This window comes from Perissodus microlepis, chromosome 15 (assembly GCF_051167445.1).
Source record: "Perissodus microlepis isolate ML-2025 ecotype Zambia chromosome 15, ASM5116744v1, whole genome shotgun sequence".
Lineage (NCBI taxonomy): Eukaryota > Metazoa > Chordata > Actinopteri > Cichliformes > Cichlidae > Perissodus > Perissodus microlepis.
Genome location: NC_140475.1, coordinates 25,982,243 through 25,999,333, shown reverse-complemented (window position 1 = coordinate 25,999,333; position 17,091 = coordinate 25,982,243). Strand labels below are relative to the sequence as shown.

The 17,091-nt window shown below is 44.8% G+C and overlaps 1 protein-coding gene across 1 annotated transcript; it reads right to left on the bottom strand.

Moving 5' to 3' along the window:
* Window positions 1-530: 530 nt before the first annotated feature.
* On the bottom strand, window positions 531-9,761 carry LOC146372294 (MAP/microtubule affinity-regulating kinase 3-like). Its single transcript, XM_084952647.1, has 19 exons — window positions 9,277-9,761; window positions 8,115-8,303; window positions 7,983-8,036; window positions 7,147-7,195; window positions 6,688-6,753; window positions 6,516-6,586; window positions 6,355-6,411; window positions 5,461-5,595; window positions 5,258-5,359; window positions 5,070-5,189; window positions 2,844-2,943; window positions 2,657-2,769; window positions 2,468-2,585; window positions 2,200-2,390; window positions 1,981-2,069; window positions 1,636-1,908; window positions 1,383-1,427; window positions 878-1,255; window positions 531-807 (listed from the first exon to the last, which is right to left on the bottom strand). The coding sequence occupies exons 1-18, from the start codon at window positions 9,325-9,327 to the stop codon at window positions 886-888; spliced, it is 2,193 nt and encodes a 730-aa protein (XP_084808773.1). The 5' UTR covers window positions 9,328-9,761; the 3' UTR covers window positions 531-807; window positions 878-885.
* Window positions 9,762-17,091: the final 7,330 nt, after the last annotated feature.

Here is a 17,091-nt window from a genome sequence, read left to right as displayed (position 1 = left end):
CTGAAAACACGACTGAGCTTGGTCTGCAGGCACATCTGGACTTCTGGCTCCGCCCGCCCCTTATGCCCCCCTGAACATCACATGGGCTAAAAACCACGAGGCGGGCTTCCTGTGGTTACAGGAAGTGAGCTGTGACCTAGATGTCATGACACACCTGGATGTACAGGTCAGAGCTGTGGCTGCGCTGTCACATAGATGTGCATGACATGCGTTGCTCTAACCAGGATGTGAACCTTTCCGTCTAAGTTAAAGAAAAATGTTCACTCTGACCATGAACTGGCTATGAATCCTGACCCGCCCGCCAGCCTCCATCAGCGCCAACACCCGTTTGAAACACTCCCAGGGTTTCCTGTTTCCACAGGACTGGACTTACTCTTAGGGTTTTCAGCAGCTTTTATTTTGGAAACCAGCAGGAAACAAAGGCTCCTTTAAATCGAGACACGGGCCTGTCATGTGATCTCAGCTTACAGTGAGACAGGGGTGTGGCCCCTCTAGGCTCCTCTAGCTCCACAGAGACGCCACACAGGAAGTTGAGCTGCGTTCAAGGTGTTTAATGAGACACAGGTGAACCAGCTGACCGCTCACACGTACAAAACTAATGAAAATATCTACATTCACAAACACTGAACTGTCCACAAGCCCCGCCCAGCCCTCTCTGCCAGGCTCCAGGGGTCAGGTTAGGCTCTTTCAAAATAAAACAGCAGTACAGTTCCTATGTCTTCCCAGGATGCTTTGCAGCTGTCAAGTCTGTTGATCCGGAGCAGTGACAAACTGCTGACCCTGCTGTGGACAGGATATCGGGAAACCCTGTGCATAGAAAGAGGTCATCATCATCAGAGCAACCTGTGACATCAGCAGCCAATGAGGTCGCACGTACCTGCGCGGCTACAGTTTGAGCTCGTTGGCGATCTTGGAAGCGATGTTCTTGAAGGCGATGGACGTTCCTGAAATCCGTTTGAAGCGGACGCCGTTGAGTGAAAGGCGGGGCAGCTTGCACACCTCCATCTCCCATTGGACAAGACTGTCGGCGTGGCCATCTCCATGGACACAGAGCAACAGGAAGTGCTCGGGCTGCTCGTAGTCGCAGTTGTTGGCATCAAGGACTTTCCTGATCTCGCGCATCATGTCTAGTGGCTCCATAGAGGATGTGGTCTTCATGCTCCACGTGAACCTCAGCGAGCGAGGCTTGGCATCCTTCAGCAGAGGAGCAGCGGGGGACGCAGGCTCCTCTTTCTGCTCCGACGACATGTTACGGCTGCAGATGGACAGATGAGTATCAGCTGACAAACATGCTGCTCTCTGAGTGGAAAGTCTCTGTGTTTACCGTCAACACTCCAAACCAATCACAATAAAGAGATGATGACATCATCTGTCTGACTCACCTGGAGCCCTCAGCTCTGCCGTTCCTCTCAAGCTCTGAGAGCCCTCTGACAGCAAGGACACAGGAAGCAAGAGCAAAAAGGTGACATGGATGCAGCAGGAAAGGAAGGAGGAAAGGCAGAAGGAAGCAAGGGAGGAAGAAAGCAGAGTTAGTTGTAGCAGAAGAAGAAGACACTGGAGGGTCTGGTGCTGGTCGTTACAGCGCCCCCTGTCAGCTGCCCAGTAAACCTCCCATGATGCCTCGCTGTTACATACCTGCGTGTGAATTTGGAGGTGAGCTTGGAGAAGAGGTTGGTGGAGCCTCTGGCCCGTGATTGGGCAAGTGGTGCAGCGTCATGTGACAAGGTGGGGGAAGCAGGGGGGCCATTGTAGGTGGCAGTGCGTCTCTCTCGGAGCTGACCACCGTGAAATGTGCTGCGACTTGCCGTCCCCCGAGGGAAACGAAGCCTGTCGGGAGGAGTTGTTCCGCTGCTGACGCTGTGAGTGGAAGCTCCACCCCCTGATCGCTGGGGGGGCGTGGTCACTGCGCTGTGTGGAGGATGGCAAAAGTTAGATACAAAGCGTACGGATCAGCAGGCATGACTCACCTGGCGACTGTACCTGCCGTCTCTGCCGTTATGGACCGCAGCATGGCGTTCCGCAGAGCTGCACACGTACGTGTTCCTTCTCGTCATGCTGGAGGACCCGCCCTGTGACACACAGCCAATGAAAAGTGTGAAGACCATAGACAATAATCAACCAATAACTGAGACGCAGTAGGTGGACATGAGCTATGAAAAGCACCGCACAAGCTCATCTGCAAGCTGCAGTGTCACTCACAGGGGGTGTGGCTAAGCTCTTCTTCCTCTCTGGGATATCGGCCACATTGGGGTTGTTGGCGCTCCCCAGCAGAGGACTTCCTGTTTCCACAGGACTGGACTTCGTGTTCTGACTTCTGCCCTCCAGCTTCACCTCACACTCTGCTGACGTGGTGGCCTGACTCCTGGTGGGAGGAGCCATGACAGAACACACTGAGGAGGAGAGGAAGAAGGAGGTGTTAGTGTGCCATGGGTTGGAGCCAGGTCCCAGTGTAGGAGTGGGCGTTTACCTTGGTCGCTATATCGCCTTTGTTTGGAGGAGGAGCTACGTGGGGCAGCGACGTGCGCCGGAGACTGGCTGCTGCTGGACGGCCGCGGTTTGGGCAGGGAGGAGTCGCTGGCCTCCACCTGAAACACAGACACAGCTACACCTGTTACACCTGCCAACGTTACCTGCTGTCAACACTGTAACCACTTACCTCCACGGTCTTGCGTCCCAGCAGCAGGTAGGTAGCCGTAATGTCATCGTACTTCATCTTGGAGAGCGAATCAGTGATTGCATCTCTGGAGTAGCCCATCCCCACCATCAGGTCTGACAGATCAATACTGACAGTCAGTGTGTGTCTGTGTGCGTCTATGTGTGTGCGTCTGTGTCTGTGTGTGTACCGATCCTCTGCTCGTCTCTGATGTTCAGCTCTGGTTCGATGAAGGGTTTCATCTCGTCTTCATCAGAGCTGCTGTTGATCCACCGATCCTTCATGATTTGCTGAAAAAAGAAACAACGTAACGTTCAGGTAACGTGTTACCCGGTGAGGGGTAGTCATTATAAACAGATATTCAGTACATAATTAGTACCCTCACTATCACTGCTGTACTGATTATTTATCATGGCTATTTTGACTAGGACCCAGTAATTGTTGTCCTGTGTGAGGGACCTGAGCTGTGGTGTAATGATGTCATCTCACTCTGTGCTGATGTCACAGGACCAACAGAGTAAACATTTCATGGCAACAAAGGAGCCAATATTTTTACAGATATCATGTTTCTGATGCTAAAGATCAAACTGTGTCACACCAGCATTCAAGGAGGCTCACGGAACCGTGATCACACACACACCATTCATCATATGTAAGAATGGGAAACACACACACACACACACACACACACACACACAGTCCACGATTAGCTGATTCCTGTAATCAGGCTAAAGTTCAGTCAGCTGTGCGCGTTGTTCCGTTCAAACTGAGTGGAAACATGAAAACAGACCCAAGCTGCCACAGTAACCAGCAGCTCATGACACCAATGCATAATTAGGTAATCAGGTTTCTGACAAGCACACGAACCACAGGAAGGTGCCGTTCTATCTATACCGAGTCGCACCTCAAGACAGATTCTCCAACATTAAGCAGCACATGACAGAGGACAGAGATGTATAGACTATCAGGATATCCTAAAGACTCCTTGAAAAGCCTCCAGTTGATTTAAAATGCTGCAGCAAGAGTACTGACCGGGACTAGAAAGAGAGAGCATATTTCTCCTATAATGGCTTCCCTTCATTGGCTCCCTGTTAAATCCAGAATTTAAAATCCTGCTCCTCACATGGGGCTTGATTATTCAAGACCTATCTTATCTTAATGACCTTGTAGTACCATGTCACCCCATTAGAGCACTTTGCTCTCGCACTGCAGGCTTACTTGTTGTTCCTAGAGTATTTAAAAGTAGAATGGAAGGCAAAGCCTTCAGTTTTCAGGCCCTTCTTCTGTGGAACCAGCTTTCTGTTGGGATTCAGGACACAGACACTATCTCTACTTTTAAAATTAGGTTTCAAACTTTCCTTTTTGCTAAAGCATATAATTAGGGGTGGATCAGGTGACCCTGAATCTTTGCTTAGTTATGCTGCAATAGGTGTAGGCTGCTGGGGGATTCCCATGATGCACTGGGTGTTTCTTCTTCACTCACTATGTGCTAATAGACCCCTCTGCACTGAATCATACTTGTTATTAATCTCTGGCTCTCTTCCACAGCATGTCTTTGTCCTGTCTTCCTGCTAGGGCTGTTCGATATAACGATATATATCGGATGACGATATAAAAACGTCTATCGTTTCATTTTACGCTATCGTTTGTTTCGTGGTGTCGCAAAATAAATTGTTTACGGCAATATTTTTTCATCGTTTTGATGGTCATAGTGGCTATATTAATTTCTTAAAGTTCTCTATTTCTCTTATATTTAATATAACCACACTACGGACGGACAAGCGCCTGTTTTTATGCGTTATGGTTAGCAACAACGACGGTAACACCATCGCGTGTCCGCTTGTTTATGTTCCACATAAACCTTTCACAATAAAGCTCAAGATCCTGTTGAGACTTAAATAAACTGAATCACGTGAAAGAGCAGATTATTTACGGATGAGAAGTAAAAAAGAGCCGCCAGGTGCTAAAAAATAGACCTTAGACTCAAACGTTAGAACAGGCTTTTCCCCGCAGCACCCTGTGTAATAAATATTCACAAAGAAAACGGCGGCCGTTACAACTTGTGTCTAAAAATGTATAGTTTCATGCATCGGTTAAAACACTCGACTCCAGCTACATGACGCACAGCTGGAAACACTTCACGCAAGTTGAGCTGCCCGAGATTCACAGAATTTACAGAAAATGTTACATTTTTGTGATTTATCGGGACGATAGAATTCTTATATCGGGATATGAGATTTTGGTCATATCGCACAGCCCTACTTCCTGCACCCTTGTCCAAGTCGATAGGTTTTTAGTTCATGTTTTTGTTTTCATCTGTTTATCCTTCACTCTAAATTGAACTGAGCTATGCATATATGATGTATTGATTATGTACAGATGATGTATTGATTATATTGCTGATGTAGTGGTTCACCTCCAGTGTTCCTCTCTTGCCCGGGTTCAGCACCAGGAAGCGTTTCAGCAGGTTCTCACAGTCCGTCGACATGTAGAAGGGGATTCGATATTTCCCTCGCAGCACGCGCTCCCTCAGCTCCTGCACACACACCAATCACTGTCATGTCCTGATGCTGCAGGACATCCTCAGACCTCCCTGCTCCTCACCTTCAGGTTCTGCCCGTCAAACGGCAGAGAGCCACTGACCAGCGTGTAGAGGATCACCCCGAGACTCCACACATCCACCTCTGGACCGTCATACTTCTTACCCTGAAACAAACACGCACAAGCATACGTCACAAATACACACACACTCTATACTCTGCAGCTTCACAGAAAACCACACACACCACAGACACCTTTGTGCGTACCTGGAAGAGCTCAGGTGCAGCATATGGAGGAGACCCACAGAAGGTGTCCAGTTTTCCTCCCACGGTGAACTCGTTGCTGAATCCAAAGTCTGCGATCTTTATGTTCATGTCGGCGTCCAAGAGGAGGTTCTCCGCCTGCAGAGTAGCAGAGACCATTTGTTAGGAACACATGGAAGCCTGTTTATAGCTGGAGTGAAGGCAAACACCTGTTCACTGTGACAGTAAGCACAATGCAGACAGGAGCTGGATTCAGCTCTCTAAAACATCAGAGGAAAACCTCAATGCTTCAAAGTCAGCCTGTGTGTGTTTGTGTGTGTAACTACACTCTGTAGTAATACAGTTGTAGGAGCTAACATGGAGAGTCAGAGTGGTTGGCTCACTGTACATGACTGCAGCCTGTATATCAAAACATGGAAATAGGTGAGCAGCTAATGCTAAGTGCTAACCTATTCCTACACTAATAAACAAAAAATAAAACCAGAGAGAAAATAAAATACTGCAGTTAGTCCGACGCCTCGAGCGTTTTCATCCTCCTGCTGTTTTTAAATTTATGCGATGACTGTAGGGGCGTCCAATGTTAGCCCCGCCCTGAACCCTCCCTCCCTCCTGCTCCTATCTGTCTTTAACAGGACCTGACAGGAAACGGATCACCAAGCAGGACGCTCACTTTCTCACTTTTCCACAACCAGAGGAATCACCCCCCGATGCTAGACATCAGAGAGAATGCAGCTTTTAAGGAGCTGCTTCCATTTTTACATACAGTTTGATAACTTCAGAAGAGGAAATCGAAAACACCTGAAAACGTTAAATTTCAGATGTGAAGGTGATTCCACACCTGCAGACCTCTCATATAAAGTTTAGGTGGGGCTTCAGAATAACCGCCCGGGGCGTTACCTTGAGGTCTCGGTGAACGATGTGCTTCTGATGGCAGTACTGGACTGCAGACACAATCTGTGGAGACACACACGGACCTGAAACACTTGGGTATTATGGGATGGATAGTACTGCCAATGTGTTACCATGGTAACGGCAGTGTGTGCATGTGTACATGTTACCTGTCTAAATTTAGCTCTGGCCTCCTTCTCCTTCATCCTACCATGAGCTACGAGGTAGTCGAATACTTCACCTGCGCGCGCACGCACACACACACACACACACACACACACAGGGTTCAAAGGTCACACCTGTCCCAGCCTCTGATTGGTTTAAAATATATGAAGAACTAACCTCCGCTGGCGTACTCCATCACTAGGTACAGAGTCTTCTCCGTCTCAATCACCTCGAACAGCTTCACTGCAAACACGTATATTTGTATACACACAGACAGATAGGGTTCAGATAATGTAAGAGAGCGAGCTGAGCTCTCTTACATTATCTGAACCCTGCGTGAAGCCATCAGGCTGTACTTCCATGAAGTACAAGGGGAGTTCTCTGCACTGAACTCAGGCTCAGTGCAGAGAACTCCCCTTGTACCGAGGCGCTTAGAGCAGAAACAGAAACCAAACTGATCGCAGCAAAGAAAAACAAAGTCATGAACCACCTGATAGAAGCAGCCAGGTGATATGAAACAGCAGTGTGACGAGGTTCTACCCCTCACCTGCTTAACCCCAGGAAAATTACAAATATGGCATCTGAGCAACTCTGGTCGGTCACACAGGTGCAGTGGTGACGTGAGGAGGTACTCACCGATATTCGGGTGATTTAAGATCTTCATTATTCGGACCTCCCTGTAGAGCTGAGACACAGACAGGAAACAGACAGTGTCAGGAACGCCAGGATAAATCACAGACGTCATCAAGAACGATGGGAACAGTTTGGTACGAAACAAAGTTCCTGTCTTTCAGAGGTCAGCTGTGTGTGAGAGATGACGCAGCGCTCTAACCATTTTTTTCAAAGTGAGCTGTGTGATTACAGAACAATGATCAATAATTATAACATTAAAAATCACATCAATGCCTCAGCACGGCTCCTGTAAAAAACATTCCTGATTAAAATCATCCCAGCAGCACGCAGACACTTGCAACATCAGGTCAACTCACCTATAACACCTGACTGTTTCAGACCAGCCTGAAAACATCCAGGTGAAAGGTCATCATCTTGATGTGAATTATGATGAACGTCAGCTCCCTGCGCCATTAAGAACACTGAGAGTCGGGCTACTGTCAGACGTTTGTCTAGCTTTGTTTTTTTAGGGTGAATTTTGAGGGGTGAGCTCAGGTGAGGTCAGACTAAGGACGCGTGTATGATCTGTGACCACAGGTTTGGTAGTCTGCACAAAGCACAGGCTGAGATTTGATGGCAGAATCACATATTAAAAACACGTTTTTCCTTGAACTTCAGCAGCGAGTCAGTAAACCAGCTCCAGACGAGTGTTTTCATGTTTCCTGCTCAGGTAAACCTAAAAACACCGTTCTCTGCTTCAGCCTGACTCTTTCTAAATAATAATAATTTGAACCATTTCAGTGTAATTTCTGCTGCGACACTTGTGAGCACATTACTTCCTGTCAGGTGACAGTGCTCACCTTCTGCAGGCTGCTGGGGTTCAGCTGGGTCTTATCGATGATCTTGATGGCGACCTGTCAGACACACACAGGTGATCAGTGCTTTGTAGGGGGTCTGGGATATTTCCCAGCGGTCCCCGGGACTCATCTCACCTCCCATCCTGTTGGGATATGTCGAGCCAGCTTCACTTTGGCAAAGTTTCCCTTCCCGATGGTTTTCAGCAGCCGGTAGTTTCCCACATGCGGTGACTCGTCTGTGCCAGACGCCGACGAGTTTTTACAGCGGGCGGAACGGACAGAGCGGGATGGCACCTCGCTGCGCCCGTCGTCCACCGAGGCATGCTGGGAAATAAACACACAGTCAGCATGGAGCATGGTCCCAGCTCAAAGTATCTGTTCATGTTCCAACCCTTTTATCCAGCAAGCACCTGGTAGCAGTGGATTGTGGACATATCCCAAAATCATAGGTCAAAATGATGAAGAATAAAGAACATCACAGTACTCATTGATATAACATCAACGCTCACTAACATGACATCGCAGCGCCCAGTGACATAACGTCATGCTCACTGACATGACATCAGTGATCATGATGATGATGATAATAATAATAATAATAATAATAATAATAATGGATTGCATGTCTATAGCGCTTTTCTAGGCACCCAAAACGCTTTACAATTCCACTATTCCTTCACTCTCACATTCACACACTGGTGCAGGCAAACCACAGTTGTAGCCACAGCTGCCCTGGGGCAGACTGACAGAAGCAAGGTTGCCATATCGCGCCATCGGCCCCTCTGGCCAACACCAGTAGGCGGTAGGGTAAAGTGTCTTGCCCAAGGACACAACGACCAGGACAGAGAGAGCTGGGGGATCGAACCAGCAAACTTCCGGATACAGATGCGCTTCCCAACCCCCCTGAACCACGGTTGCCCCACACATCAGTGATCACTGACATAACATGACAGCACTCACTGACACAGCTGCCAGCACCTACATCTGTGCTTTATTGGGATCTTTTTATTATGTCTCTTGGCATTAGAAACACTGGAGCTGCTCACTCAGGAGGATGTTCACCTATTTAATGATGAAGTCTGAGCTTCAGGTAACCCCGTGATGCAAACCATATATAGGTAATATTAGCAGTGGTCAAAGGTCAGCGGTCAGATTTCTGCAGTCACGAGTATGTTATTTACATTTATCAGTAAAACAGTTTTATTAAATAGAAACTGAACTAGAAACTAAGTAACTCCCTGATCTGTTTGTTTGTTGTTTTCTAACTTTTCCAAACGAAAAACATACGCGCACTCACGTGCTCGGGGTCCCGCTCGTTCACGGTGGGCAGCGGGGTCCTGGCGGACATGTTCCAGGGTCACAGTGAGCCAGGGTCGGTAGTTTCGGTCATGAAGCCCCCGCTCCGCTCCGGAACACCTGCGTGACGTCAGCCTGAGTTTACCTAAGCAGGTTCCCACGCAGCATCACCGGCCCCGGTCCTGGCTGCACGCCGGGCGGGTTATCTGTCCCGGCTCGGCTCGTCTCGGCTTCTTGTCCGGCTTTCTGTAACCGACATCGACCCGAACGGAACCGGAGCACCAGTTCCTCTTTGCTGGCGGCTAGCTGCTAGCAGCCCGGCACTACCGGGTCTGCGCGTACGCGGAGCCTGTCCGGTGGCGTGTGGTGGCTTCTGGCTCGGGGACACGGTGCCGGTTCGGTTCAGTCAGGGTCTCCTCATCCTCTACAGCAGCCTCTCTGTTAGCCGCTACGCTAGCCAAGATGGAGGACTAACCCAGCCCAGCGCGCTGACGGGATGTGACGTTACAGACAGCGTGCGAAAGGATTGGTTAGCCGAGCGGCGGCGTTTGTTGTTGCTGGAGTGTTTACGGAGGCCTCCAGCGGTGAAGGGCCGGAGGTCCGCATTATTATAGTATTTCTGAACCGCTGAAACACTAAACTTCCTCTAAACCAAATTCTCAGCGGCCTAAACTTATTTTTTCCAACCAAACACTCATTTGGCCAAAACTCAAACACTGTTCAGAAAAACTCAGTATTTTTTCAAAACCTTAAAACGATCCTCACTACGTACGACTCTGGATACTGTATCTCCTGTGAAAAATAAGGCCTCAAATCAGAAGTACCTGACTCCGTGGTATAATTCTCAAACACGTAGCCTAAAGCAGATAACTCGTAAGCTGGAGAGGAAATGGCGTGTCACAAATTTACAAGATCATCATTTAGCCTGGAGAAATAGTTTGTTGCGTTATAAGAAAGCCCTCCGCAAAGCTAGAACATCTTACTATTCATCACTGATTGAAGAAAATAAGAACAACCCTAGGTTTCTCTTCAGCACTGTACTGTTGAGCGAACCCTCCCTTTAACATTAACTAGTAATGACTTCATGAACTTCTTCACAAATAAAATTTTAGCCATTAGAGAAAAAATTACCAATAATCATCCCACAGATGTAATATTATCTACAGCTACTTTCAGTACCATTGACATTCATTTAGACTCTTTTTCTCCAATTGATCTTTCTGAGTTAACTTCAATAATTACTTCCTCCAAACCATCAACGTGTCTTTTAGACCCCATTCCTACAAAACTGCTCAAAGAAGTCCTGCCATTAATTAATGCGCCAATCTTAAATATGATCAACCTATCTCTAATAATCGGCTATGTACCACAGGCCTTCAAGCTGGCAGAGGTTAAACCTTTACCTAAAAAGCCATCCCTAGACCCAGCAGTCTTAGCTAATTATAGGCCAATCTCCAACCTTCCTTTCATATCAAAAATCCTTGAAAGAGTAGTTGTCAAACAACTAACTGCTCATCTGCAGAGGGATGGCTTATTTGAAGAGTTTCAGTCAGGTTTCATCATCACAGCACAGAAACAGCTTTAGTGAAGGTTACAAATGATCTTATGGCCTCTGACAGTGGACTCATCTCTGTGCTTGTCCTGCTAGACCTTAGTGCAGCGTTCGATACTGTCGACCATAAAATTCTATTAGAGCGATTAGAGCATGCTGTAGGTATTACAGGTACTGCACTGCAGTGGTTTGTGTCATATCTATCTAATAGACTCCAATTTGTGCATGTAAATGGAGAGTCCTCTTCACACACTAAGGTCAATTATGGTGTTCCACAGGGTTCAGTGCTAGGACCAATTCTGTTTACATTATACATGCTTCCCTTAGGCAGTATCATTAGAACGCATACATTTTCACTGCTATGCAGATGACACCCAACTCCATCTGTCCAGCCAGGTAACACACATCAATTAGTTAAACTGCAGGAATGTCTTAAAGACATAAAGACCTGGATGGCCGCTAACTTTCTGCTTCTTAATTCAGATAAAACTGAGGTTATTTTACTCGGCCCTGAAAATCTTAGAAATATGGTATCTAACCAGATTCTTACTCTGGATGTCATTACAATGGCCTCCAGTAACGCTGTGAGGAACCTTGGAGTCATTTTTGACCAAGACTTGTCCTTCAATGCACATATTAAACAAATATGTAAGACTGCTTTCTTCCATTTGCGCAACATCTGTAAAATTAGAAATATCCTGTCTCAGAGTGATGCTGAAAAACTATTTCATGCATTTATTACTTCCAGGATGTCCTAAAAACCCTGAAAAGTAGTGATGGGCAGATGAAGCTTCATGAAGCACTGAAGCTTTTCATCCAATTGGTTCACCCCAGCGCAAAGCTTCTTGGAGCTTCATTTGCTCTAGTAGGACACCTACTGGACGTAAAAATATTAGTTGGCATGAATTTGAAGAGTGTGGCCTTTTGCACACAGCCTGTAAATGTCAACAACAAAAGGAGTGTGTAAAACATGTATATTGTAGTGATGGCAGTATACTGTGTATATTTATACTGGCAGTATGGAAAATGATTATTTGGAAATGCTTAAAATGTAAATGATCATTTACTGTGAGGTGAGGTGTGGTTGGGGTGTGGACAGTAGTTGTGCTTTTGTAACGTTGAGGTATGGACAGCTACAGACTGAGGCCTCAGTCCTGCCTGTTCACATTTTATTCTGTAAAAACTAAATTTTCACTGCTTTTATGACCTTTTAGTGGGGAGAACATAGCTAGGATTTAATGATTTAACAAATCTTTTAAATCCTTTGTCCTCCACAATGCTAAATGGCTGGGAGTCCTCAATCACCATGCTAACCAGGTCTTCATCTATTTGAGATTGTTCTCCTGAGGAAAGACAATAAAGACAAAGCACAAATATAAATATCACACACGTAACTTATTACAGTTGTATAATATTGTTATATCATTTAGTAACATTACGGCATGCTATATTATCATGACATTTGATGGCTCACCTGGTCTTGCTCCATAATCGGTGTTCCCCTTATTCTCATGCAAAGCTCTGTAGTGCCTAAGCATGGATGAGGTGTTGTTGTTATATCCCAGCTCCCTGGCACATAGCAAACACTTCACCTTGTACAAAAGTAAAGCCGCTTAACATAAGTTGTATCAGTATTATGAAAATACATCTTCTGTAGAAATTTACATACCTTGTTGGGAGGAATAAAATCAAAATGTTCCCACACAGGGGAGGACATCCTCCTCTTCTTAGCTGGCTCCATTCTCTCCTGACTTTCTCTCCTCACTCTCATAAACCTCCAAACTGTCTCCAAACTCTCACTAACCGCAACTCGCCATCAAACACCTACATTTTGAATGAAGTCTGAGGGGTTTATATTTCTGTCATAGCTCGCGGCAAAGTTCGAACCACTTCATGAACCAGTCATGTGGTACAGCCGGGCAGCGAGGCTTCGGACGTCATCATTTTCAGCTCCTCCCATAAATGAAGCAAGCCTCGATACGCGCATCGCGGAAACGCCCCCTCAATTACTCGACACAAGCTTCGAAGCCGATATAGAACGTCACATCACTACTGAAAAGCCTTCAGTTAATCCAAAATGCTGCAGCAAGAGTACTGACAAGGACTAGAAAGAGAGAGCATATTTCTCCTGTATTGGCTTCCCTTTATTGGCTTAAAATTAGAATGGGAGGGAGAGCCTTCAGTTTTCAGGCCCCTCTTCTGTGGAACCAGCTTTCAGTTTGGATTTGGGAGACAAACACTATCTCTACTTTTAAGATTAGGCTTAAAACTTTCCTTTTTGCTAAAGCATATAGTTAGGGCTGGACCAGGTGACCCTGAATCCTCCCTTAGTTATGCTGCAATAGACGTAGGCTGCCGGGGATTCTCATGATGCACTGGGTTTTTCCTTTCCAGTCACCTTTCTCACTCACTATGTGAGTGAGAATAGACCTCTCTGCATTGAATCATACCTGTTATTAATCTCTGTCTCTCTTCCACAGCATGTCTTCTATCCTGTCTTCCTTCTCTCACCCCAACTGGTTGCAGCAGATGGCCGCCCCTCCCTGAGCCTGGTTCTGCCAGAGGTTTCTTCCTGTTAAAAGGGAGTTTTTCCTTCCCACTCTTGCCAAAGTGCTTGCTCATAGGGGGTGATATGATTGTTGGGTTTTTCTCTGTATCTATTATTGTACGATCTACGGTACAATATAAAGCGCCTTGAGGTGACTGTTGTTGTGATTTGGCATTATATAAATAAAATTGAATTGAAACTCAGTCACTAAATACATTTCACACTTGCACTGGAAAAATGTGAACACAACTCCAACACAGCTGTCACCTTTCACACACAGCAACTCAATACTGAACACACATGTTTGTAATGATGTGATCAGACCATTTGAGCAAAACTCTGCGACATCAGTATGTGTAAGCAGGTGTGAACTACACTCAACAGCAACGCTTTCAGCATATCATTGCATCTGTAGCTCTGTACCCATGTTAGTTCTGACCTACAATGCCATGGTTGTGCTCTCAGCTAAACTCTGGTCATGAGACAATTACAAACTCTACCTCAAACAAACTTTACAGCTTTAACAAAGTGCTTATTTTGTAATCACGTATTTTAAGTTTTAAGTTTGTTTTAAGTTTTTAATTAATGTTATCCTTTTTATTATCTTATCTAAGACATGTTTAACACTTTCCAACAAATAAATGAACTAAATTAAACATGAATTTATCACAGAAACATATAAAACAAACACCTTTATTTAACTGTCTCAGGGACAGTTACATCAACTGTTTTCTCCTGTGTTGTTAACCCTGAATGATTCTTGGTCCTGACATTTGCATCATCAGAGAAAGGCCACAAAATCAAATAGTTTGACCATAAAATCTCAGAAGTATTTGAGATTGTTGCAGTAACATCACTAAAGAAAAATATCTTCCCATGTCACTGTGCTTTCACTGCAAAAATTTCTGGCACAACTTCACCTAGTTCCAGTGTGCACGGAGAGGATGAAATAATTCACAATGCAGGAACTCCAGCAACACTTAAGGGAAGATGAACAACTTTAATAACTGACCAACGCATTTCGGCTTGTGGCCAAATGTGATGACCCTGATGAAGGCCACAAGCTGAAACGCGTTGGTCAATTATTAAAGTTGTTCATCTTCCCTTAAGTGTTGCTGGAGTTCCTGCACTGTGCTTTCACTGGAAAATATAAAATGTTGACATTTTTTATGTAAAACAAAAAAACAACAAAAACTGAAGACTTAGATGGTCTAATGAAATCTGTGAATCTGTAGATTCATCGGTGTTTCCATCTGAGAGTGTATACAGCAGCACTGAACTTGGCTTTAGAAATCCACCTGTGAAAGAGCAAATATGAACGCTGTTGGGTTTTCTTGTTTTGCATGCAGACTCAGTGCTGCTCGTCTCCTCTTGGAGTTTTCTTATTTAAACGTTGGTGGCTTTTGTTTCAGCCATCTGTCTATCAGGAAGACGTGACGAATTTATATTCAATAACCACAAAATAGACAAATACAAGATTAAATATTTTATGTATCAAAGATACATGATTATACACACAGAGTTTCTATAGAAAATAACACACACAACAAAAAAAAGCATAACATGGAAATTTGACAAAGTTTGAAAGGATAACAATAAAGTTTCATAAGTAGACCTCTTTTTTTTTTTAAATGACAGTTGCACCCCGTTCTGAATTATTATTCCATAGTTTTCATTTCTATCTCAAACATCTTATTCATCATGCTGTTCCATTGCTATGTTTTCATTATCATAATTTTTGGGGGATATGATTATTCATTATTACAGAGTTATGAATTTCGTGATTTTATGACATTCATAAACTTTTGTTACTTCATCTGTCATAAATCATTTGACAGGGGTCATAAACAGGGGGCATCCTCTCTTCGTACAACAATAATAATAATACTAATAACAATAAAAATAAAAATAAGCCTTGATGAATATTTTACCAAAACAGAAAACTGCATTTGTAGCTCTTCAGCGTGGGTCTGAGGTACTCTTGTATTTCCTGCGTCTTGGATCTGATCCTTGTTGAGGTTATTGTGTGATTCATCTCTCAGCACTGATTGGTCATGTCACTAAGGCTACGTTCACACTGCAGGTGAAAGTGCATCAAATTCGATTTTTTTTACCCTATGCGACCCATATCCGATCATGGTATGACAGTGTGAACGGCACAAATCTGATATTTTCAAATCCGATCTGGGTCACTTTCGTATGTGGTACTGAATCCAATATATATCCGATGTTTTAGAAAGCGACTGCTGTTTGAATGGTCATGTCGCATTAAATCTGTCTTTTACGTCACTGACACAAGACAGACGCCAATTATCAGCGCCGCAGAAGCACCCGAGAAGACATCCCATGTAGATGTTAGTGAAACTGTTGGGAAGACAACATGAACATTTTATGTGTACTGTATAATCTGCAGATTCTGACAGAAATCTGCAACTATCCTTTGAAGCACCGCTCCTCTCTAAAACAGCAAGGCAAACAGCAAGGATAATTATTAGGTTATTTACATTATTATGTAAATAACAAAATAACTTAAAGCAAAAATTGGGAAACGTAAAGTCCGAAGTCTTTATATTAAGGGCCATCAGTCAAACAATACTGTTTGGTCTGGGTCTAAACAGAGCGCGTTGTGTGTGACATCTTCTTTTGCGCATGCGGGCTGCTTTGAGGGTTCACACTAGAGCGCATTTGCTGTCGCATTTTATCTGTAGTGTGAACAAGCAGATAAAAAAATCGGATTTGATCAAAAAATCGGAATTGAGCATTAACACCTGCAGTGTGAACGTAGCCCAAGACTGTGATGATGAGTGAACAGGAAGCATTCACATCAGGGATCTGTTTGTGTGTTCCTGCCTCTGAGGAATCTTGTTCGTACAGTGGCAGTGATGAGCTTGTGATCACTGACTGATTGACCGGGCTTGTTTTGGAGCAGAGCTCTGGATTATTTGTGCAGATGTGATCGATGCACATTGATGTGGATTGTCACACTTTATTTTCCTCTCTGATCTGGGTCAGACCACAAAAACAAAGAATCAGAGACAAAATTCCTCCTGTCCTTTTTTTTCTTTGATTCAGTCAACGGTACAGTCTCCCAGGAGGAAAATGTCTTTGTCTTCATTTAATACCATTTCTGTTTTTTCTTGAAATAATGTATTTTCCTGCTTGGTGCTCTGTAACAACATCCCACTAACTCTGGTTTGGTATGTGGCAGGTAGATCATCTTGAGGTCTTTGTGATCCAAGTCAGAGCTCTGAATAACTGTCATGTGACTGTGAACTTTGATCCTGATTTATTCTGATGGAAAGTGTTGTGGAAGTTTTCCATTAAATAAAGCCTGCAGACGAGCGGTGAGCGGTAGCTAACATTCTTTAATCACAAACAAAGAACAGAAAACCAAAGCTTGGTGGAGAGCCTGCATGATCGCGGGGCAAACGGTCTGCAGAGTCTCACCCGAGCCTAACATGGCTCTCAGTTAAATACCTTCTCCAGGAGCAAAAGGCAGTACACAGCTGTTTCACACCTTAAGGTTCACACTCCCTTTCTACCTCCCAGAGTCCTCGAAGAGACAAAAGACTCTTCCTGTGGAGTTGTCTGCTTCCCCCAACTTCCTTACTAGAGCCCTACCATTTGTCTTACAGTATGAGTGTGAAACATGTTTAAATCCAGTAGCACCAAAGCATCATACAATAAAATAATGTGATTAATACATAAATAAAAGA

Excerpts from the sequence above, each read along its gene's own strand:
- LOC146372294 (XM_084952647.1), bottom strand. The coding sequence starts at position 9,327 with ATGTCCGCCAGGACCCCGCTGCCCACCGTGAACGAGCGGGACCCCGAG. Across the intron at positions 8,037-8,114 it reads ATATCCCAACAGGATGGGAG|GTCGCCATCAAGATCATCGA; the intron begins GTGAGATGAGTC and ends TGTGTCTGACAG. Across the intron at positions 6,412-6,515 it reads CCAGAGCTAAATTTAGACAG|ATTGTGTCTGCAGTCCAGTA; the intron begins GTAACATGTACA and ends GTGTCTCCACAG.